We start from the raw sequence: 23,578 nt of genomic DNA, 5'->3' as shown, positions 1-23,578 counted from the left end.
TTTTTTTTCCTCCCTCTCTTTCTACTCTGGGGGAAAAAAAAAGTACTTTGTCCTTTTTACTTTCAATTCTTTCTTTCCCACACTGCTGCTCCAGATCCTCCAATCACAGATCCCATTGGAGGGAGCAGTGGGAGCAGAGAAACATTAGAGTTTTTCCATGCTAACTTTTTAAATTGACTTCTGTCACAAAAGAGATAGAACGCAAAAGTGCAAACAAATTGAAAAGTAAAACAGTTTTCACATATTTACAGCAGTTTTTTTGGTGAGCAAGTTGTGTGGAATAGGAGCCCCCCCCTAATTGTATCAGACTAGTGAGTCACTCATCATTAAAGCCCAGAGTAAGAGTATGGGTGCTGGAAAAGCACAGGTCAGGCAGCATCCGAGAAGCAGAAAAATTGACGTTTCAGGCAAAAGGTCCTTCCTTAACTACTGTTTTGAAGAGTTCTTATTCAGTCAAGACCTATGAATCTTCAAGTGATAAGCTTGCTTGTTGACCCAAGTCTTTCAGAATTTTTCATTACCAGTTTACATTCTCTAACCTAAGCCCACATTTCAAGTCCAAAACCCAGTACAAAATACACCTCTTACAGCCACAGTACCATCACAAATTGGCCTCAGTGTTATGTAACTTATGTAAAGCAAGTTAGCTCCACAACACTGACGACAGTGAAGGAAAACATGCAAGACAGTGGCAGCATTTAGCTAAATTTCCAAAATCACACAATCTGCCAACATTTATTATCTGGATATGCATGTTCAAATTAATCAATGAGTTCGCTGTGCCTCTAGAAATATGAGTGAGGTAGCATCTTCAGTAATGAAGAACGAACAAATGGAAGACTAGAGGGTTGACACTGCAGAGTTTTCGAAAATCACGATGGGCATAGGTATGGTGAATAGCCAAGGTCTGTTCCCCAGGATAGGGAAGTCCAAAACTAGATGGCATAGATTTACGGTAAGAGATAAGATTTGAAAGAGACCTGAAGGGCAGCTTTTTCAGAGTGGTGTATATTTGGAAAGACCTGTCAAAGGAAGTGGTAGAGACAAGTACAATCATAGCATTTGAAAGATATTTGGACACGTACATGGATAGGAAAAGGGTTAGAGGGATATGAGTAAAATGCAGATAAATGGGACTGGAACAGTTGAGGAAACCTGGTTGACATGGAAGAATTGGACCAAAGGGCCTGTTTCTATGCTGTATGATCGAATGGTGGAGCAGACTCTATGAGCCATATAGACTAATTCTGCTCTTATATCTCATGAACTTATGACTCTGACAAACTAGAGGATATTTGCATGGTCTTGCATTTTTCTCAAACTTAAGAGGAAATAAAGTGATCCTCCTACAAATGTGATCCTCCTACAGTCATCCTGGAGGTGTCTAAAATTGGACTGAGACCATGCTTCATTGATCCACAGCATCCAACCTGAGCACATGCAGTTTTGTTTCACATTCTTCAAGAATCAACTGATCATCTGCATTAGTTCCAGGTAATTTTCCATTAAATTGGACTTGAATGTAAAATAACTGACAACCCATTTCCTGGAGGTCACTACTTATCAAAAACTAAACTGGCCCGACCATCTAAATACGGTGACTACTGGAGCAGTTCAGAAGCTGAGAACTGGGAAACGACTAACTCACCATGTTACTCCCCAAAGCACATTCACCACCTACAAGTCAAAGCATGATGCAATACATCCCACTTGCTCGAGTGTACCATAAACGCTTAAAAAAACTCAACACCATCCAAGACTAACCAACCCACTCAATTGGCAATCATCCACTTTCAACATTCACTCCCTCCACAACAAATGCACAGTAACAGCAGTGTGTATCTAAAAGATGCACTGCAGTAACTCCACCAGCACCCCTTCAACCATCTATAAAGCAGGGGAACACCATCATGACTTGAAGAACTGCTATTTGTTCCGTTTTCACCGGTCAAAATTACAAAGCTCAATCCCGAAACGGTGTGGAGGCGGCACATACTCTTGATTGCAACAAAGAAAGGTGGTAATTCACCAGGATAACCACCTCCAGACCAATTAGAGACAAGCTACAAATGGTTGCCCTAGCCAGTGATACTCTCAAGCCATGAACGAGTTAAAAAAATACAATGGATAACCCCTTCATTAGGGTGGTCAGCACAAGCGATTGAAATTGGTGGAATACATCATCTGATAAATGAATCAGATTTAGGTTTTTACAAAATTCAACTCCTCTAATCTCGTTTCCTCAGTCAAAAAAAGACAAAGTCAAACAAAAGTAATACAGATAAAGCTTCATCTTGAACTGCTGTTAAACGTCCTTGGGTCTTTTCTATATTGTGGCCCGAGGATTTTTTCTGCCAAGTTCTCCATGCAATCAGCTAAGCAAAAAAGAGATAGACTGCCCTCAGAGACCTATGCAAATTCATGACAATTAGGACTTGCACCATTTCCTTATCCAAACAAACAAAATTTTTTTTAAATCTTCTGCTTTAATATCTATACAAGAGAAAAGTTAGGACTCAATATCCTTCCTGGCTGATTGAAAAAGAATCTGGTCCTTTAGCGCACGCAGACACAGATTTTATGGTCAACAGCAAATGTCACAGAAGAAAATTTCTCACAATCTTGTTCTGGATTTTATCTTTCTCAATATTAGGTATGAATCCTGAGGCAAGGAAAGGGAATCGATGGATTGTATCGAAAAGTGTAAGCAGCATTATATTGCAGCATTCTCAGGGAGCAAACCATGTACATGTCAATAAATGCAATACTTTTAGCAAGTTTTGCAGCAAGTAAAATGAAGTTTAGGGTATTCAGCTGAAGTATCTCAAACATTAAAAACATGATTTTCAGGCAAACAAAAAAAAAATGAATAAAGTGACGTGAGTATGATTTTCCAAGGTTAGAAGCAATGGTCAGTAAGTAGTTCTGCCTGAATGAGTCAAAAACTCCAGTCACAATTCGTTCAGCCAACTTTAAGAAACAGCAGTACTGCAGCAAACAGGTAAACTTATTGCCAGTTTCATATCCCTTTGTTTAATGTATTGTCACCTGTAGGAACTTCAAGTCAAGCACAAAGGATCACAGACATCGTGGGATGGCACGGTGGCTAGCGTGGAGTTTGCACATTCTCCCCATGTCTGTATGGGTTTCCTCTGTGTTCCAGTTTCCTCCGGGTGTTCCAGTTTCCTCCCACAATCCAAAGATTTGCAGGTTAGATGAATTGGCCATGCTAAATTGCCCATAGTGCTAGGTGCATTAGTCAGGGGTAAATATGGGGAACGGGTCTGGGTGGGTTACTCTTCAGAGGGTCAGTGTGGACTTGTTGGGCCAAAGGGTTTACTTCCATACTGTAGGGAATTTAATCTAATCTAATCTAGATGTGCATTTAAAGGAACATGTTTACATGTCTGCATTAATCGGTACTGACAGCTTTAGTGCTATCGCAGCTGCAAGATCTGAGCTAGATATTCTATGTATTTGACCTGATTAGCCCGACAGAATTCAGAGCCTTTAAAGCCTAATTCTGATTTAGAATATAGAATTTCCAAACTTAAGTTCCAAAAGGAGAATCACTGGACCCAAAACATTAACGTCTTTCTCTTCACAGATGCTACCAGATCTGAGTTTTTCCAGCAATTCGTTGTTGTTCCAAATCCAGAGTACATGTTCCTATAATTTGTACAAGTATGGGATCAGAGGTATATTCCTACTTTTATAGGCCACTTCAAGATACATTTCCTCGGTCTGTTTGACCATTAACCTACAGCAGTTATATTAAAATAGCTCACAACAGTCATAAGATTCCTTCACTGACTTCCAAAATATTTGCTTTTACATACCATTTTCAGTATGTCCAACGTCTAGAGCTGGAGCAGTGATTTCCTCCAACTAAATTTTGAAGACGACAAAGATTCCTGAACCATCAACACTTCTTCCTGAGGAAGAGGAGACAGATCCACATATGCGAGAGAGCTGGGTGTTGTATTTAACCAAGAGACCATCTTCCTTTCGCATATCCTCACAAATCAAAACACTGCCTTCCTCACCCTTTAAACAAACCTATTGCTAACCTGTTATGACAAACTTCAGTTCTGCTGCCCAATTCCCAGCTCTCACCAAATCCTGTTCAACTCTCATTCCGACACCCATCTACACTGGCTCATGAAGCAGCAACACCACAATTTTACAATAGTCACTCTTCAATTTAAATGTTTTCATGGCCTCAGCCCTTCCTGCTCGAACTTCCAACCCTCCCATCCTCTTCACACTATCACAAACATGCAGTTTAACTGCAATTGGCCATTTCAGTTACCCCAGCTCCAAATCTTGGAATTCCTGCTATGAACCTTCCCACCGCTTGTCACCTTAAAAGTCATTAGTTGGCTTGCTATCAAAGTTAGCTTGCTAATACTTGAGTAAACAAGCTTGGGTCATTTTAAATATGATGCCATAAAGCGGTACGGTGGCTCAGTGGTTAGCACTGCTGCCTCTCAGCACCAGGCACCGGGGTTTGAATCCAGCCTTGGGCGATTGCAGAGTTTGCACTTTCTCCCTGTGTCTGTGTGGGTTTCCTCTGGGTGCTCCAGTTTTCTCCCACAATCCAAACATGTGCAGGTAAGGTGAATTGGTGCAGGGATGTATAGGTTAGTTGCAGTTAGGGGTAAATCTAGAGTACTTGGGTAGGGGTAGGAGTCGGAGTCTGGATGAGAGACCACATCCAGATGACTAGTTCGCCCTGTATTCCATGAGATCTAACCAGTCTCCCATGTGAAAGCTTGTCGAATGCCTTATTGAAGTCCATATAGATCACATCCAATGCTCTGCCCTCATCAATCCTCTTACTTCTTCAAAACAGTTAGACATGACCTCCCACACACAAAGCCATGTTGACTATCCTGAGTCAGTCCTTGCCTTTCCAAATACATGTATATCCTATCCCTTAGGATTCCCTCCAACAACTTGTCCACCACCGACATCAGGCTCACTGGTCTATAGTTCCCTGGCTTGCCCTTACCACCTTTCTTAGATAGTGGCGCCATGTTAACCAAACTCCAAGTCTTCTGGCACCTCACTTGTGACTATTGATGATACAACTATCTCAGCAAGAGGAACAGCAAACACTTCCCTAGCTTCACAAAGAGTTCTAGGGTACACCTGATTAGATCCTGGGGATTTATCCACTTTTATGCGTTTCAAGACATCGAGCACCACCTCCTCTGTCATATGAACATTTTTCAAGAGGTCATAATGTTTCCCCACATTCTATATCTTCAATGTCCTTCTCCACAATAAAACCCTGATGCAAAATACTCATTTAGTATCTCCCCCATCTCCTCTGACTCCACACAAAGGCCACCTTACTGATCTTTGCTGGGCCCTATTCTCTCCCTCGTTACCCATTTGCCCTTAATGTATTTATAAAACACCTCGGATTCTCCTCAACCCTATCTGCCAATGCGATCTCATGTTCCCTTTTTGCCCTCCTGATTTCCCTCTTAAGTATATTTCTACTTCCTTTATACTCTAAGGATTCACTAGATCGATTCCTGTTGATCTAATTATCGAAATAATTATGGTCGCTGGCCCCAAAGTGCTCCCCTACTGACAGCTCAGTGACTTGCCCTGCCTTTTTTCCCTAAAGAGTAGATTAGGTTTTGCACCTTCTCAAGCAGGTACATCCACATACTGAATCAGAAAATATTCTTGTACTCATTTAAATTTTTCTCCACTTAAACCCTTAACACTATGGCAGTCCCGGTCTATGTTTGGAAAGTTAAAACCCCCCTACCATAACCACCCTATTATTCTTACAGATAACTGAAATCTCAAAATTTGTTTCTCAGTTTCCCGCTGACTATTAGCGAGTCTATAATACAATCCCAATAAGGTGATCATCCCTTTCTTATTTCTCAGTTCCACCCAAATAACTTCCCTGGATGTATTTCCAGGAATATTCTCCTTCAGTACAGCTGTAATGCTATCCCTTATCAAAAAGGCAACTCCCCCTCCTCTCCAGCCTCCCTTTCTATCCTTCCTATAGCATTTGTATCCTGGAACATTAAGCTGCCAAACTTGTCCATCCCTGAGCTGTGTTTCTGTAATTGCTGATATCCCAGTCCCATGTTCCTAACCATGCCCTGAGTTCATCTGCCTTCCCTGTTCGGCCTCTTGCATTGAAATAAATGCAGCTTAATTTATCAGTCCTACCTTGTTCTCTGCTTTGTCCCTGCCTGCCCGGACTGTTTGAATCGCTGCTTTTCTTAACTGTACCAGTCTCAGATTGATCCCTTTCTTCACTATCTCACACCTCCCCCTCATCTTACTACATCCTTCAGACTAACCATCACAGAATGGCAGAACCATCAACGAGGCCTGCAAGAATAGTGTAACAGTATCTGTGCTGAAACGCCTAACAGACTCAAACCCCATCTCTATTACAAGTTGGAATACATAGAAAGAAATTTGAGTATCATAACATGCACTCGGAGGAGAAAACAATTGCAATTTGAAAGACTAATCTGGAGAACAACTTCTACCAAAACTTCCAAGATCAACATCAATCATAGAATTCTCATACTGAGGCAATGGCTTTTCCAATTCTGGTTTTTCTCGTTTTGTAACTTAGGTACTAGTATGCAAGCAAACACGTGTGTGGGGAATTCAGGACACGTTTTACCTTTTTAGTAATTTACCCTTTTTGCTAAATTCACAAAAAAACTAACCCATAATATTTATCAATGCAGACAGCTGCCTGGTTTGGTTCTTTGCAGTTTAACACAGGGTCAAATAGATACTGAATTTAAAAAGACATGTTTTTCGAAATCCGAAACTCTTGATATATTCACCCCTCTCAACTTGGTTACAACACTCCCTTTAAAATTCAGTTTACAGACTCATTCCCCATCACCCATTTGTTGGGTGTACTTTTGGGAGTATATGGTGCATTTTTTTCAATTTTAATTACAATGAAATAGGGATTATCCAAATATCTCAAATCGTAGCTAATGGCCATGGGATTTCAGTTTTCAAACTTGTAAAGTACACAATCTTCTTCCAATAGCAACTCAGTTACCAAAATCAGGGTAACATTAAACAGTCTGCTGCAATTTTCGCCATTTTAACTTGGCTCCTTTGCACTTTTGTACTACAAATCTCATTGTATAAAAAGATCATGCTTCAACAACTTCATACTTTTACTCAGACCTACTATTCTCAAACACAGTGTGTAAAGTAACAGACTCACAAATGAGCGATTTTTGCTGCTGCCACTTAACCGTATAGCGAATCCTCAGGTAACCCATTTAATTTGATCGAGATAGTGCCTTGGGTTTCATATGTACCTCACTCCTTGAACTGGGTACAGGGAGTCCCTGATTTATGAACACCCAAACTTACAAACACAATCCCATCTTGAATGCAATTTTAATTATCTGACATTTCCTTTACTTACAAATGGCTCTTTGTATTGCCTGCATTACATTCTGACTTGCATACCAATCAACTTGCAAAGACTCAGGAACAGAACCAGTTTGCAACCAGTTTGTATACGGTGATATCGAGCAAACAAAACCAGTGATGTGAAAGGTGGAGATCTGTAACCAAAACAGAAAGTGCTGGAGAAATTCAGCAGGTCTGGCAGCATAAAGTCTAATAAGACTCCTCTTTGGATAAGTCTCGGAGAATTCTACCATTGGATTTGCCTGGAAAATCTTACATTATACATGATTGCTCACGCAGGAACAGATTTGATAGGCTGGGGGTGGGGCGAAGGAGGAGGAGGAGGAGGAGGAGGAGGAGGAGGAGGAGGAGGAGGAGGAGGAGGAGGAGGAGGAGGAGGAGATTGAGATAATGGAATTACTTTCATTGCTATTAACTCAGCATGCATCATTATCATGCAATTATAGATCTAGTGTGAGTAGCCATACACAAGATAATACACCTTCCTTGAGTTTTATCTTCTCTGCATGAGTCAGTTATTAAAAACATCCTATATTCAAAAGTTTGTTTGGATTTCAATCCCTTTTCTAAAAAAGTAATTTAGTAACTTCATTTTTCCTTCTGACTCACTCCATTCCATGTTATGGAGTGTATGGAGAAATTCTGGTGATTATCCACTGTTAACATTTGTCTCATAACTTCATTAGTGAAACTAAATCAATTGTCAAGAGTATGGGCATTATCCTCAGCTCAGGATAACTGCTGATTAATTGACTAGTTCAGAAAAATAGATACCACCATTCACTTCTAGATTTGAACCAACAGTAACAAGGGTGTCTTGAGTCCCCAGTAGCTTCCCTAACATTGTCAATTACACCTTTAATAGATCTTACAGAAACAAACTCTCTCCTTGCCCTTCTCATCACTTTGCACTTCTCGAACGTTAGTTTCCCATGATTCCAAACATTACTTTTAACTTCTTCTGTATTTCATGTCATTGGAACAGGAGCATCCTGGTCAACATGCAGCCGGCTATTCAGATCACACCCTAATCCATTGGCTAAATCAAATTCATCATATTAAGATGGAAAAAAACAAGGATACTGCCATTAACAGGCACTTCTGCAGAGAGAGGAGTACTACAATGACCTAAACAAAGCACAACTTTTGTCAGGCATTCCTTTCTTTTGCAGATATTCTTTCACACTCAGCAAAAGATTTCTGCACCTATCGTTGAAATCAACAAGGAATTTAATTATGCCACTTTAACACCAATGTTTGCATTTTTCACGATAAGTCAATTCCAACTCAAGCATTCCCACTGTATTCGTGCACATTAGCACAGTTATACTGATTCTACTTTTCTTGAAACTACAAGCAAACTTTCATCAGCACCAGCTAAGGATTTACTTGGAAGGCATCACACATTACTTCAGTTTCATCAGCATTCCAGATTTGCACAGCAGTCAGGCCATGCTCAATCACAAGTTTACAGATTGTAGCTCCCCTCATACAGGATAGAACATAGAACATAGAACATAGAACAATACAGCACAGAACAGGCCCTTCGGCCCACGATGTTGTGCCGAACTTCTATCCTAGATTAAGCACCCATCCATGTACCTATCCAAATGCCGCTTAAAGGTCGCCAATGAATCTGACTCTACCACTCCCACGGGCAGCGCATTCCATGCCCCCACCACTCTCTGGGTGAAGAACCCACCCCTGACATCTCCCCTATACCTTCCACCCTTCACCTTAAATTTATGTCCCCTTGTAACACTCTGTTGTACCCGTGGAAAAAGTTTCTGACTGTCTACTCTATCTATTCCTCTGATCATCTTATAAACCTCTATCAAGTCACCCCTCATCCTTCGCCGTTCCAACGAGAAAAGGCCGAGAACTCTCAACCTATCCTCGTATGACCTACTCTCCATTCCAGGCAACATCCTGGTAAATCTTCTCTGCACCCTCTCCAAAGCTTCCACATCTTTCCTAAAGTGAGGCGACCAGAACTGCACACAGTACTCCAAATGTGGCCTAACCAAAGTCCTGTACAGCTGCAACATCACCTCACGACTCTTGAATTCAATCCCTCTGCTAATGAACGATAATACTCCATAGGCCTTCTTACAAACTCTATCCACCTGAGTGGCAACCTTCAAAGATCTATGTACATAGACCCCAAGATCCCTCTGTTCCTCCACCTGACCAAGAACCCTACCATTAACCCTGTATTCCGCATTCTTATTTGTTCTTCCAAAATGGACAACTTCACACTTGGCAGGGTTGAACTCCATCTGCCACTCCTCAGCCCAGCTCTGCATCATATCTAAGTCCCTCTGCAGCCGACAACAGCCCTCCTCACTGTCCACAACTCCACCTATCTTTGTATCATCTGCAAATTTACTGACCCACCCTTCGACTCCCTCATCTAAGTCATTAATAAAAATTACAAACAGCAGAGGGCCCAGAACTGATCCCTGCGGAACTCCACTTGTAACTGGACTCCATGCTGAATATTTACCATCTACCACCACTCTCTGCCTTCGACCGGTTAGCCAGTTTTCTATCCAATTGGCCAAATTTCCCTCTATCCCATGCCTCCTGACTTTCCGCATAAGCCTACCATGGGGAACCTTATCAAATGCCTTACTAAAATCCATGTACACTACATCCACTGCTCTACCCTCATCCACATGCTTGGTCACCTCCTCGAAGATAATACATGCTCAAGTAGTGCAATTCGGCGATAATGTCACAGAAGAATCAGGGAACGGTATTTTGGAGAACGCTTACCTCTGTTCGCAACAGCGCAATTTCAGCGGGAGATCAGTTTGCGCTCTTCCTCCCGCACATGCACACACGTCCGCGCTGAAATCTCTGCACAATTCTGTGCACACCCAATGCTCTTACCTTTCCGCACATGCTACAGGATAGCTGCGGACAGTGCAGCTGAGAGAGGTACTGTACAGAGAGCAGCTCGCTTACATTTTAAACCATACTGTGTCAACTTTATTATTTCATCCTTCATTCAGGCTGTTATAGTTTTGGGTGATTTTTCAGCAATTGAGTAATATTTTTGCTTGTCTGCCCCTAATCCGCTTTTCCCATCGGCAATTTTTTTTTTAAGTGCAGGTTTGCTGGAATGCAACTACAGCGTTATAGGAGAACTACCTGTACAATACAACTTGGCAAATCCCACGCCGTATTTTAAAGCAAGTGAACCATCCCAGAAGAGGCACATGATTTTCATCTTAAAATTGTCTTTTCCACTAGTATTGGTCAAGATTTAAGTTGATTTGGGTTCGATTTGATTATTGTCACGTGTACTGGAGATACAATGGAAAGATTTGTTTTGTGAGCAATACAGGCAAATCAGACCTCAAGTACATCCAACAGAACAGAATCCTCCTTCGAGGAGAAAGTGAGGACTGCAGATGCTGGAGATCAGAGTTGAAAATGTGTTGCTGGAAAAGTGCAGGTCAGGCAGCATCCAAAGAGCAGGAGAATCGACATTTCGGGCATCAGCCCTTCAGGCTCATGCCCGACGTTTCGGACATGAGAAGGGCTGGTTCACAAATTAGTGTTTTTAACCAATAAATGAAAAACAAGTACAATACAGCAACTGATGAGGGAAATAAATTGTCTAGCTCTTCAGGCTTTGGGTACAAGGCTCTCACACCTACAAGCTGCTTAGCTACCTAGTAGCCAATCGCAGATGCTGACAGACAAAGCCCTTGTCAATGACAACTGGTCACTTCACAGACCAGCTATTTGTTGCCAGTAGAGTCTTATCACGTACACATTCCCTGGTGCCGTTTATCTGCAACCAACCTTTCTCCACAAGCAACAGTGTAATCAACATAAGGTACAGCAATACCTTCCACTATCTTTTATATTTATAACAGTCCTTTTATCATTCCAGTCCATAAATCAAACATACAGGGAAATAAAATGCTAGCCTAGTTGCTCTACGTTTCATGTGAAGATACCAAAGCATTCCCTTTGTTGGCATTTTATAGTCTCTCTTCACTTAAACCATTTTTCTATTTTCTTACCAAAGTGGATAATGTCAGTCATATATCTGTAACAAATAACACTAGGAGCAAGAGTAGGCAACTCAGTTTACACCTGTGCTTGCTCCACCATTTGATATCATGGCTGATCTCATGTTGGCCTCAACTCCACTTTCCTACCTACTCTCCAAAATCATTCAACCAATCACTAATTAAAAATCTTCCCCTAACCTTACTGTCCAGCATCGACTGCATCCTGGGGTAGTGAATTTCACAGTCATGACCCTGAGAGAGAAGTAATTCCTCCTAATCCATTTTAAATCTGCTATTCCTTATTCATAAATATATGACCGTTTGATCTAGATTAAATCCAGCGATAAATGCTGGCGGGTTGTGCCAGCCTCAAATGTTTGTGTCCACTCACCTCTGTATCAAACTTAAGAACACACTCAGCCCCTCCCTATAAATCATTAAATAAATTCTAAATAACTGAGGTACTACCAGTGATCCCTGTGGCACCCCCTAGCTAGTATGCTAACCTGAAAACAACTGGTTACACCAAGCGTTTTGCCAGTTAACCAATCCTCTATCCACACCAACATTTCACTCCCAGCATGAGTTCTTATTTTATGTAGCAACAAATTTGTGACACCGAAAACAATCCAAAAATGCCATCCCATCTGGTTTGCCGTGCTCTGAACATGGTCGAAAAAAAACACTCAGGATGTTTGCCAAACAATTTCCATTTCACAAAATCATTATGGCTCTGCATGATTGCATCAACATTTTCTAATCATCCTACTACTACTTAGCAGATACAGCACTTTCCATGTAACAGATTTTAGGCTAACTTATACCTTTCCGTCTTCTAGCTTTCTTGAATAGGTATGCTACATCTGAGACTTTCCAAACCAATGGTATCTTTTTCAAATCTAACGAAACTTGGAACCTTTTCAACCAATGCATCCACGATATCTGTAGCTCAATTTCAGAAGTCTTCAAGGATTCAGGCCACAAGGTTCAGTGCCTTGTCAGTCTTCAGTACTAGTTTGCCTAATATATTTTGTTTCACATTCCCTTTGCCTCCTCAAATGTTTTATTATTTGGTCACATTTTGGAGATAGATGCAAAATACTTATTCAAAATCTGTTGCTTTGTGTTTCTGTTTAGCCAGTCCTGCCCTGCCCTTGAAACAAGGTTGACTTCAGGTACAATTCCTTTCAGTCCCGTGGAAGATTTTCCTGTGTTTTTTTTTTGTTATGGCTTACACTCAATTTTTTTCTTTTTTAATAATCCTGTCCTTATTTCTCAACTTTGCTCACGATCACCATAAAAACAGAAAACAGAAACAGGCCAGTCAGTCATCATAATTACATGATTCTCTGTCACAACCACTCTAGCTCACCCCCTTAACCCGTGGGTACTCTTTCTTAAATACGTGCAGGCACTGGCCTTGTACAGCTTTCTATGGTACAGAATTCCACACGTTCACCAAGCTCAGTGAAGAAATCTCTTCTCACCACAACCTGAAATGACAGACATTATTCCTAAGACCTTAAATTCCCCCAGCTGGGTAAGCATCATTCCTACATCCAGTACCTTTCTCCAGTCCTGTCAGAAATTTTCTATGTGTCAATGAGGTCCACTTTCTCCAGATGGAGTTATTTCACCCATGGGGAGGCAGATATAGCCACGTGTCAAATCTGTGGGTCTGTTGCCAGGAATTGATCTAGGAGCTGGTAGTTTAGATGCTCCATGAAGAAGCATTTTGCCAATTCCTGCAGGTAAACTAATTCAGGACCATTCTTCATTATGGTGTCTGCTGCTGAGTTCTATTTTGCATTCAACACCCTTCGAGAAAACAAAACTTGATAAGAAATTTCTGCAACGAATTACAACCCATTTCATTATTTCAGGTAGCATACTAATTATACTGCACTCCAAATTAGCAGCAATAAGGGAGTAATGATAATATAGGGAACATAATTTCTTGGACTCTTCATTTCGACTTGCAACACACACGAGATGTAACGTAGTGGTAATGTCAGAACCAGAAGGCCAAAGTGATGTTCTGGGAACACTGGCTCAAATCCCACCATAGCAGATTCAATTCAACTAAATCTGGACTAAAACGCTGGCTTAATGGTCACCATATATCCATGGTCAATAATCATAAAACAAAGTATGGTTAACTAATGCCCTTTAAGGAAAGCTGCCATCTTGACCTGGTTTGGACTAGATCCACAGCAGACTCAACTGCATTCTGGGCAATTAGGGATGGGTTAAGAAATTTGGCGACGCAATCTGTCGAATGAATAAAAGGAAATGCTCCCATGTTGTTTCTTCGGACTTCTTAAGCATATTATTTAAATGCAAGTTGTTCTTGTTTTAAGGACAAAAACTAAGAAAGTTACTTGATTCTTGACACTGCTAGCTCAATGGTCCAAGTCAATGATTTCATTGGTAACAGTCACAAAACAACCCCAAGATTTCAAACAATATTTGAACAGAATTGCTAAGCCAAAGTATCGTGCCAAACACAACAACAGGAAAGAAAGGTAATTATCCTGCAGTATCCTTATTCGATAATTACACACACCATAACATGGGAAATTCAGCCAAACTGCATGACAGAAAAAACAAAATCCTCACCAGCATCAGATCTTGTTTTCTTCTGTGGAATACAGTTCTTCTGCAGACTAGGGCACTTGGCAGATTTTCCTTCCTTTCCTGGAAGAGTAGTGAGCAGCAAGTTTTATCAGTTAAAAAAAATGCTCCTTCTACACAATGTCTCTTAATCACTTACCAGGGCTGGCATTTAGATCTTTTGAGGCCAATCAACTTTTGCAAGATCCAGGTCTTATGATGGAAATCCATACGGAAACAAAATTTTCCAACATTTCAAGTGTTTATTATGTATATATACACACATGTACAACAATAACGAAAACAAAAAAAATAAGAAGTGGACAGTAAAGGAATTTGATCTCAACATATTCTGTCAGACAAGTGTATGGTTTACAAGAGAAAGATGGTAATTATAGATAAAGGCATCTATACAGCCCATTCTGATTTGTCCATTTATAAAGAGATCTACAGTTTAAAATGTATATCTGGGTTTCTGCCTGCACTGGTCTACTTAGAGACCGTCTGTATGATCACTTGTGTGAAACAGAGCTTCTCAAAAATCAGTTATATTTTGCATGACTGAACACTGTTCTTTTGCAATTGACAGTACTATTTATCCTTCCCATTTCTTAGACATACATGTCAACTTTCAACATACACTTCTAACTTGAAAAGTCCAAGTTTATTCCACGTTTCTACAAAATTCACTATCCTGACAATGGAGAAAAAAAAACATGCAACTGCTCTGAGCAGCGCCTGTAGCATCGCAATACAGCACTGTCTCTTGGTGCCAGGACCTATTCTGGTCTATACACTACCTAAAACTTATTCTGGCCAAGACAGTTAGAGGTCCATTGTATTTTTTTTTAAAACTTGTTGCTCCGAGTTGATTGGACATGTCGGGTAAAGTCTACAGTTCCTTTTCAACTTTGCCTGTTTGAACACTGCTCATGTTGCATGTTAGACACTCATACAACACCTTAAATTGACAGCATTCAAATTTCACCTTTGGCTTGTTTTTTGCATCTGCTTCTGCAATTTCTGAGCTACCTCTTTGCTTCAACCTGATATTTGGTACCTGAAGTGAAGTAGACTTTTACTAAACTATGTAGCAGAACTCACTTTTCACACACAAAAAAGCTAGACAATTTGCTAAAGATAAATTATGCATTCAATAATTTCAACACTGTCTTATAATGTACTAACATCCAGTATGTTTGAAATAAAATGCAAAACCATCATAGCTCCTATAATGAATGAAGAAATAACAAGGAGCTCAGGAATGGTCAAGTTAAATAAATTGAGAGGTCTTAAATGGCCAATGCAGAGGCAGAGCCATACACTTCAGCAACATTGACTTGTGGCGATTGACAGGACACAGGCGGATTGCTGATCAGTGAAGCAAATGGGAATCAGAGTGGGCAATGGACTAGACATTGGGAAAGCGAGAGCAGGGACGGGGTACAGGAGACACTAAGAAAAAAAAAATCCATTTTAAAACATGCTTTTATTTTGAAATGTTGCAGACAGGACCAGGCCATACCACTGAAGATTTCTTTTTCTTCCCCTGCTGTTTGAGTCAGAAGTCACACGACACCTGATGAAGGAGCAGCGCACTGAAAAAGCTTGGTGATTTCAAACAAATCTGTTGGACTACAACCTGGTGTTGCGTGACTTCTGATTTAGTCCAATCCAGTCCAACACCAGTACCTCTACATTATGGCTACTTACTATTTCTGAGCATTTGCCAATTAGCTAAATAGAAACAAACAAAAACAAACAAACAGTCTGATCAATTTCCAGAGAGATGACACAAAAGTAGTAATGCCCCAAGCCACCCACCGCAAGGTAGTCAGATGCAACTTGATACTATATGGTTCTTTTAAGATCTCAGTGTACCATACAAGGCCACCACAGGAGAACCAGAAGTCAGAATAATACTGGTTGATTAGCAGTTTGACAAAGTGGAGAACTGAATAATTGCAGAACACTGACCATTTTATACTGGGGGGCCCTCATAAGGAATCTCAAAAGTTTGACAGAAGTACCCATACATCAATTACATTGATTTTTCTTCCACATTAACATGGTTGGTATGAAGTTGTAGATTAATACAAGTCATTGTTCTCAAAGTTATGCAGGACCAGCACCTAGATCAAACCTGAAACTTGCATTAATCTTTTTTTCCCCAACAGCAACGGTTTGCGTCAATTGCAGGACAAGTGAAGCATAAAAGCAAGATACATCAGCAGGGACGAAGAGTAGCATTATTAACTTGGCCATGAATGGTCAGACTGTCTGAACACATTTCAGAGCATGCCTTCTGCTTTGTCACATGTAGTGAACTTTATTTTCCATTTTGATCATTTAAATTTAAAAAAAGAGAGGAAAAGAGACACTACAAGATCCTCACCCTGAGTTTCACTTTTCCTTTGTTTCTGTGGACTCCGGCAATTAGAAGCATCAGGTTTCCTTTTCATGACTAAAAACAAAATTAATGCATCAGGTTTGAAATATTCAAAATCTTCCATTTTCAAATTAATTTAGAAATATTTCATACAGAAGCACTTTCATTCTCTCCTGGGAGATTAAATGAGTGCAGAAGTGGGCAGGTGAGAAGTTTATAACATGCCACGGCAGACATGACTATGCAGGAAAGCCACAAGGATCAATTCTGTGGTATATTGGTATTTCTTTGAGACATTGCTTTCACAAGTTTGCTGCTGGTATTCATGTATTGTGTACGCTGTTTAGTACCGCAGTGAATTCAGTCACATTTTCAATTTATACCACCATATAAAAGACCAAATAGAAAAACAATACAATTAAAGATACCTTCCTTCTCCTTCCAAATCTGACCAATCCACAAGATGTGCATTTAGCTTTCTAAAATGGTCTACCTGTACTCCTAACTTGATTTTATTTCAATCACTGGTATTTTCCAAACTCTCAATAGTTTTGCTTCCACTACTACCACTTATAATATACAATTTTTTTCAGGAAAACAATCCTTAGCAACATTGATCCCTCGATCTCACCAAGCTTCAATTGTGTTGAGCGTTTCAGACAAATGTTAGAAACTACAAATGTGTCCAGGCCCTGGCCCTACCTTCATAACGTCTCTAGCTTCACAGGATGTTATGTGCATTGTCCTGACCTCCTAATTGCTCCCTGCGCACAAGTGCTCACAGTATAATGTTGCACCTTTAAGAAAGGTTGTAAGGGGAAACCAGGGAACGACAGACCTGAGTCTGACTTTGGCTGTGGGTAAATTGTTGGAGGCGATGATAAAAGATAGGATTGATGGACATTTAGAGACGCAAAAATTGATTAAGGATTGTCAGCATGGTTTTGTGCAAAGAAAACTCTCTCTCAAACGTGACAGTTTTTTTTGAGGAAGTTACCAAAAAGATTGATGATGGCACAGCAGTAGACATTGTTTATTTGGATTTTAGTAAAGGTTCCGCATTGTAGACTAATGAGTAAAGTTAAGGTGAGCTTTCCAATTAGATACACAATTGGCTTTACAGTAGAGGTCAGTAATGGTGGAGGGTTGCTTTTCAGACCGGAGACCTGTCATCAGTGTTCTGCAGGGATCCGTATGGGATCCTCTTCTGTTTGTCATTTATATAAATGATTTGGATGAGAATATAGAAGGCATGGTTAGTGAGTTTGCGGACAACACCAAAATTGGTGGCATTGTCGACAGTGAAGAAGGTTTTCGAAGATTAGAAGGGATCTTGATTAAATGGGTTAATGGGCTGAAAAATGGCAGATGGAGTTCTGTCTGGATAAATGTGAGATATTGCATTTTAGTACAACAAACAAGGACAGAGCTTATACTATTCACGGTAGGGCCTTGAGTAGTGTTGTAGAATACAGGAACCCAGGGGTGCAGGTACATAATCCTTAAAGTTTGTGTCACATACAGACAGGGAAGTTAAAAAGGCATTGGCATGCTGTCCTTCATTTACCCCAAGGACTGAGCAAGGAGTTGGGATGTTATATTGAAGTTGTACAGGTTAGTGGTGAGGCCTCTTCTGGAGTACTGCGTCCAGTCCTAGTTGCACAGTTAAAAGGGAGGATATAATTAAGCTGGAGGGGGTTCCGAATATATTTGACAGGATGGTGCCAGATATTGAAGGTCTCCATTATAAAGAAAGGCTGGATAGGCTGGGACTTTTTTTCCCCACTGGAGTATAGGAAGTTGAGAGGCGACCTGATTATCTATACCTCTCATTATTTTTATAAATTGTGTTAATGGTAGTTGCTTTTTCCCCCCCAAGATGGGGAATTTAAAGACCTGGGGGCACATTTTTACGGTGAGAGGAGAAAGATTTTTAAAAGGCATAAGAGGCTTTTTTTTTTTACACAGAGGGTGATTTGCATGTGGAATGAAATTCCTGAGGAAGCGATGGACGTGGATACAATTACAATGTTTAAAAGACATTTGGATGGAGACATGAACAGCAAAGGATTGGAGGGCTATGAGCCAGATGCAGGCAGGTGGACCTAATTTCGTTAGGGATTCGGTTCGGCCTGGACTGGTTGGACCAACGGGTCTGTTTCCGTGCTGTATGACTAGGACTCTATACCCGGTCCTTCACCAGTTGTACTCCCACCTTTCAGAGCTATAGCCACTCCCGATGTGCGACAGCTTTATGTAAAATCATCTCTGCAAATTATAGGGTTTGTAATTGCTCCCATCTGCGTCAAAATAAAAAAACAAAACACATGGGGCATCCTAGAATAGTTTCAGTCAAGCTTTTTGATTGGGTATGGGGGGGGGGGGGGGGGGGGGGGGGAAGGGAAGGAATAGTCAGGAAGGAGGGTGCAGACTGTCAACACATTTGTTTTTACATCACACAGGCCAGGTGGTTTCCACAAAATTGGCAGAGAGTGGTGATGGCATCAATGCATGATCATTAAGCAATAATCCCACATTGTTACTGCAGCTTAACAGCAGTCAGTGCATCATACCCTTGAATCCTAGCTTGGCCCCAAGGTGGCGGTTAACGTTACACTTGACAGTTTGGTCACCAGTTTTCTTTCTCAATGTGTCTGAAGGAGGATCTCTGTTCCCATTTGTCGTTTGATCGTCAAGTTCCAGAGCAGTCCACGTGTTTTTGTCTGGTTGAACTTCAACCAGATCTCGGGAAATGTCTTTGCTTTCCTTTCGATCGGGTTTCTCGTGAGAAGCAGCTTTGCAGGGTAATCCAACCGGTTCTTCAGACATTCTAAGAGAACTTAAGTGTGCAATGCCTGGCTTACAGAAACCTTCCACTTCATTGTTTTCTATTCGAGTATTGTTTGCACCAGCCTGTTGCTGCATAGCTTGAACAACACACACTTCTTGCTGAACGTCTCTCAAAACTTCATCCTGATTAGAGTCAGGAGCAGCATCGGAGCAGCTTCTGGGCCCAGTATTCCAGCTCTCAGATACTTCTAAAGCGTGTCCTCTATGGGTGGCAACAGGCACACTGTGTAAAGTGGCCTCTACAGCCATGTATTTTCCAATACAATTTGGATCACTAGGCTCATTGCTATTTTGGTTCTCATGCATTGCATGTCGCAAATCTAACTGGTTTTCAGTTTTATTGCCTTGTGATAATTTACAATTGCAGTATATGCCAAGCACACCTGATGCAGCTAGCCAGGCATTAATACAACAATATTCCTTCCTTTCCCGTTTCGTCTTCTTTGCACAGCTGTTCTTATTGGTGACAGGCTGCAATGTAGGACTTTGGTCTCCCCACGGTCTACCTGGAAGCTTCATCGCCCCTACCTTGCAACTGCCAGCCTTCCACCCGTCACTGCTGGCATTCTGGGAAGGTTTACCTGGCATTTCCTCACTCAGCCTCACATCTGAGCGATCGAATGTTTCAGACCATACACTTCCTGGAGGCAGCTTCTCATTTAGCTTTGGTTTTGCTATTTCAGCAAGCAGGTTCAGGATCTCAGTGTGTCCGAGTACCTTGATATTATAAGACGAGTTGCAGTCCAAATCGTCAACCAGGCGAGCTTTCACACGCTCATCTGGCATTTGCACTTCTTCTGAAACACTTGCAGTTTCTATAGCGACACTTGGCAGTGTATTCTCACAATTTTCACTTTTTTGTTGATCGCAGTGTTTGCTGGCTGACTTTGCAGCGTTGGCATGTGCAAATTTGGAAGGATAAGGATTCCAGAAGTTCATTAGAGTTTCAATTTCTGTGTCAATTGAATGCAATAGATCATCAAGACCCTGAGGCTCACAATCTGAAAATTTTAAAGGAGGAGGTGGATTATTAATCTCAACAGACGTGACATTCTGGTCAGAAACCATTTTCTCATCCTGCTCTTTGTAATCAGATGGTAATACTGAATGACTCTGTTGAGGTTCAGTAAAATCATCTTTGTCTGCAGTTAGATCTATTAAAATGTTCACCTGGCTAGTATGAGTTTGAAGGGTCTGCTGACTGGGGAGTTTTTCCTGCGAGACTTCCAATGCAGATTGTGCTTGCCCCATTTGAGGAGATTCTTTTACTGACGGGCATCGCTCACTCTCTAAATTAGAGAGGGGAGAACTCGGCACTTGTGGATTTTCCTTCACAGTATCACAATCTTCATGTGCTTCTTGGTCTTTCAAACTGGATTCTCCAGTTTCTTTTATTGTAGACTCATCGTTTATTTCCTCTTGTGAAGAGCCAGTTAGATCAACCACAGGGCAGGGGGAGCTCTGCTCAACTGTCTTCCACATCCCGGTATTGTCTCCCAATGAGAACACCCCAGTGATACAGATCTCAGACTGAACTGTATTACATTTGGCAACAGTCTGATCATCAACTACAAGCTCAGGTCTCTCTGAGCTGTCACTGCACGTCATCAACTCTGAAGAGTTTGTAGCTTCCTTTTCATCAGGTAGAGGCACATCTTTACATACGTTTTCACCCTTTGACAAACCCTCCAGAGCAGAAGCCATGAACCTTTTGTGAGGCGGACTATCAGTTACATTTTCCTGACCATCACACAGCATCAGGCAGTGTTGGAAACCACAGTCTTTCGACGATACCCCTGCATCCAAAGTTAGGTTCCTCTTCTTCCCACTGACCTCAGTGGAAATCGGCAATACTTCAGATGGAGTCTTCTGACTGGGGTCCGCTGATGTATGCGCGCCATTTGCTGGTTCCCCAATTCCGCCGGCTGTCAGCGAGCTGATAATTTCTTCATGTTGTTGTCCAGTCAGGTTTAATGGACTGGCAGCTGCTGGCTGAGCAGTGTTAGATTTCTCAGACTCTGGAGTAGGTGCACCCGCAACTAAACTGGATGCTCCACCTTGGCATTCAGTAAGTCTCACTGGCATGTGTTCTCCTCCAGTTAATACTGTGGAGGGCCGACAGATAGAAGAGGCCTCCACATTCTGGCAATTCTGTACAAGCACAGACGGTGGGACTACAAGTACAAGGCCCGAGGTTGCCTGCTTCCCAGAGCTTTCCCTGGGTACGAGGCAAACAGAGTGCAACGAGTTGCTAGTGTGAAATGCTTCAGATGAAGGAGTAGAACCTGAAGAAACAAGCTGAATTGTTTGTTTGCCTTCACTTGTAGATGCTATATTGACTGCCGAGCACAGCACATTTACAGAATGTGGAGGACCAGGAAAAGGGAGAGTACTCTGCTGTTCACTATTACACAAAGTCCCCATTTCAACTGGAGATGCAGTCACTGTCTGCTGCAAGGTTGAATTTGAACTGCCCACCGATGATACTCCAAAGTTACAATGCCCAGCCAATGCAGTCAACTGGGAGGTCACAGGGATGCTGCTGTGTGAGCTTACATTAGCAGCTGAAATGAGACTTCCCGAAGACATTAAATTCTGCTGGGCATTGAAACTGGAAGACACCTGAGAAGTTATAATACTGACTTCATTCATAGTTGAAGGTGTAAAATAGAAGTGAATATTATGCACATCTTCTTGACTGCATACATCTGGTTTGAGAGAGAGGGGAGGAACAGCTGGTGCAGGAGGAACTCTCTTCTGTTCCGTCATTTCTGTCAGGGATGATTGGTTTTGCATTTCAATAGATTTTTCCAAAGTTGAACAGGTATCTTCCAATTCTCCATTCTGATCACTTAATTTATCATGCAACTGAGTGCCTTCCATAGGCATGTCCTTGATGTTGGAGTTGTCAGCAGACTGAAGAGAATGCGGGTTTTGTTGCAAATCCTTCCAGTCGTGAGACATTGGGGTAACCCGGGCAAGCACCATTCTTTTTTGGCCATTTGAATTTGCTGATGCAAACCAAGAATTACTAGTAGTGTGCTGTGTAGTTGGCTGTGAACTCAAACAAGCAGATTGCCCTGTCTGTTCAGAAACTGGCAGAGTATTATTGGAAGAGCCAGCTCTTTCTTGTGCTCCATTTGTAAGAGCTGGCCAGCTTCTCTGGCCAAGTTGAGGGGGGGTATTCTGGGTTAGAATTCCTTCAGGACCTTTGTTCATATCTGTACCTACCTTGCCACAAGTCACCTTACCTTGTATCTGCCCGTCACACTTCACTACATTATTTGCCATTAAACCAAGAATTGAGCTACCATTGCCTTGAGGTTCAGAAACATTGACTTGTGTTTGGTCCATTGAAATTTGAGGTACACTCCCATTTGCAGATGATAACGAAATCAGCAAATTCGAAGAGTGGGCTAGATTCTGATTAGCTGAAACTGGATTGAAGGCTGGTAATACCCTCGCTGAATAGATTTTGTGGGCCTTCGGAGTCTGAACAGTTTGGCCAGCGCTTGTGGTAGTCACCCATACAAGTCCGTTGACAGCAAGCTGCTGTACTCTTGTGTTGGTTACTGTACTGCCTTTGGGAAGGACTGGGATCGGCCATTTCCTTGGAAGAGGTTGAGGTGCTGCCTGTGAAACAACTTGGTGGACTGAAGAAGTGTTTTGTGCTTGCGAGTTAGCTTTAACAACTGAAAGCATCTGTTGAGATTTATACTCCTGTGTCTGCGCCATCGGTTGAACGGTCCCAATCATCTGGTTGAGCGTTTGGAGGGCATTCTCAACAGGTTTCGTGTGGCTATTTGGCTGAGGGGGTGTGGATGCTGGATGCGCACATGTCTTATTTGCAGCATAGGTGATATCATTGCGAATTGGCTTCGATATTGGATACGGTGGCAAGAATCCCCTCTTGCAATCGTACATTTTCATTGTTGCAGTTCCAAGCAAGAAATTTCATCACTTAAAGGCGAATCATAACCAGTCAGCAGCTGTTGAAGGTCCTGGCCACAACAACATAGGAATTCTACAAAACAAAAAGAGAATGGGACAGGAAGTTAAGAGTTTGAAACTATACCTGTTATTCCCTACACTGCTCCTGAAATACAGTTGAATAAAAAGGTAATGGACAAACAATCTAACCTAGAAAGCAACCTATTTCACACAAGAGTAACCAAGGTAACGACTGCAAATCAAAGCTGGGCATGAGAAATCATGTCTCTCAAACTTAAATGAGTTT

General features: G+C 41.5%; 1 protein-coding gene across 6 annotated transcripts in view; it reads right to left on the bottom strand.

Annotated features, from left to right (window-relative positions):
- Positions 1–23,578, bottom strand: part of LOC140458181 (uncharacterized) — a 70,537-nt gene that overhangs the window by 9,722 nt on the left and 37,237 nt on the right. For 5 of the 6 annotated variants that reach the window (XM_072552391.1, XM_072552388.1, XM_072552389.1 and 2 more), the window contains 3 exons: positions 19,065–23,365; positions 16,498–16,566; positions 14,109–14,186 (listed from right to left, as the gene is read on the bottom strand). In XM_072552391.1, coding sequence (XP_072408492.1) covers positions 14,109–14,186; positions 16,498–16,566; positions 19,065–23,271 — 4,354 coding nt within the window. In that variant the 5' untranslated portion in view covers positions 23,272–23,365. The remainder of the gene's footprint in view (positions 1–14,108; positions 14,187–16,497; positions 16,567–19,064; positions 23,366–23,578) is intronic. The other variant, XM_072552394.1, reaches the window with a different exon arrangement.

The sequence above is a fragment of the Chiloscyllium punctatum genome, chromosome 32 (assembly GCF_047496795.1).
Source record: "Chiloscyllium punctatum isolate Juve2018m chromosome 32, sChiPun1.3, whole genome shotgun sequence".
In the NCBI taxonomy this organism is placed as follows: Eukaryota; Metazoa; Chordata; class Chondrichthyes; order Orectolobiformes; family Hemiscylliidae; genus Chiloscyllium; species Chiloscyllium punctatum.
This window is presented reverse-complemented; position numbering and strand designations above follow the sequence as displayed.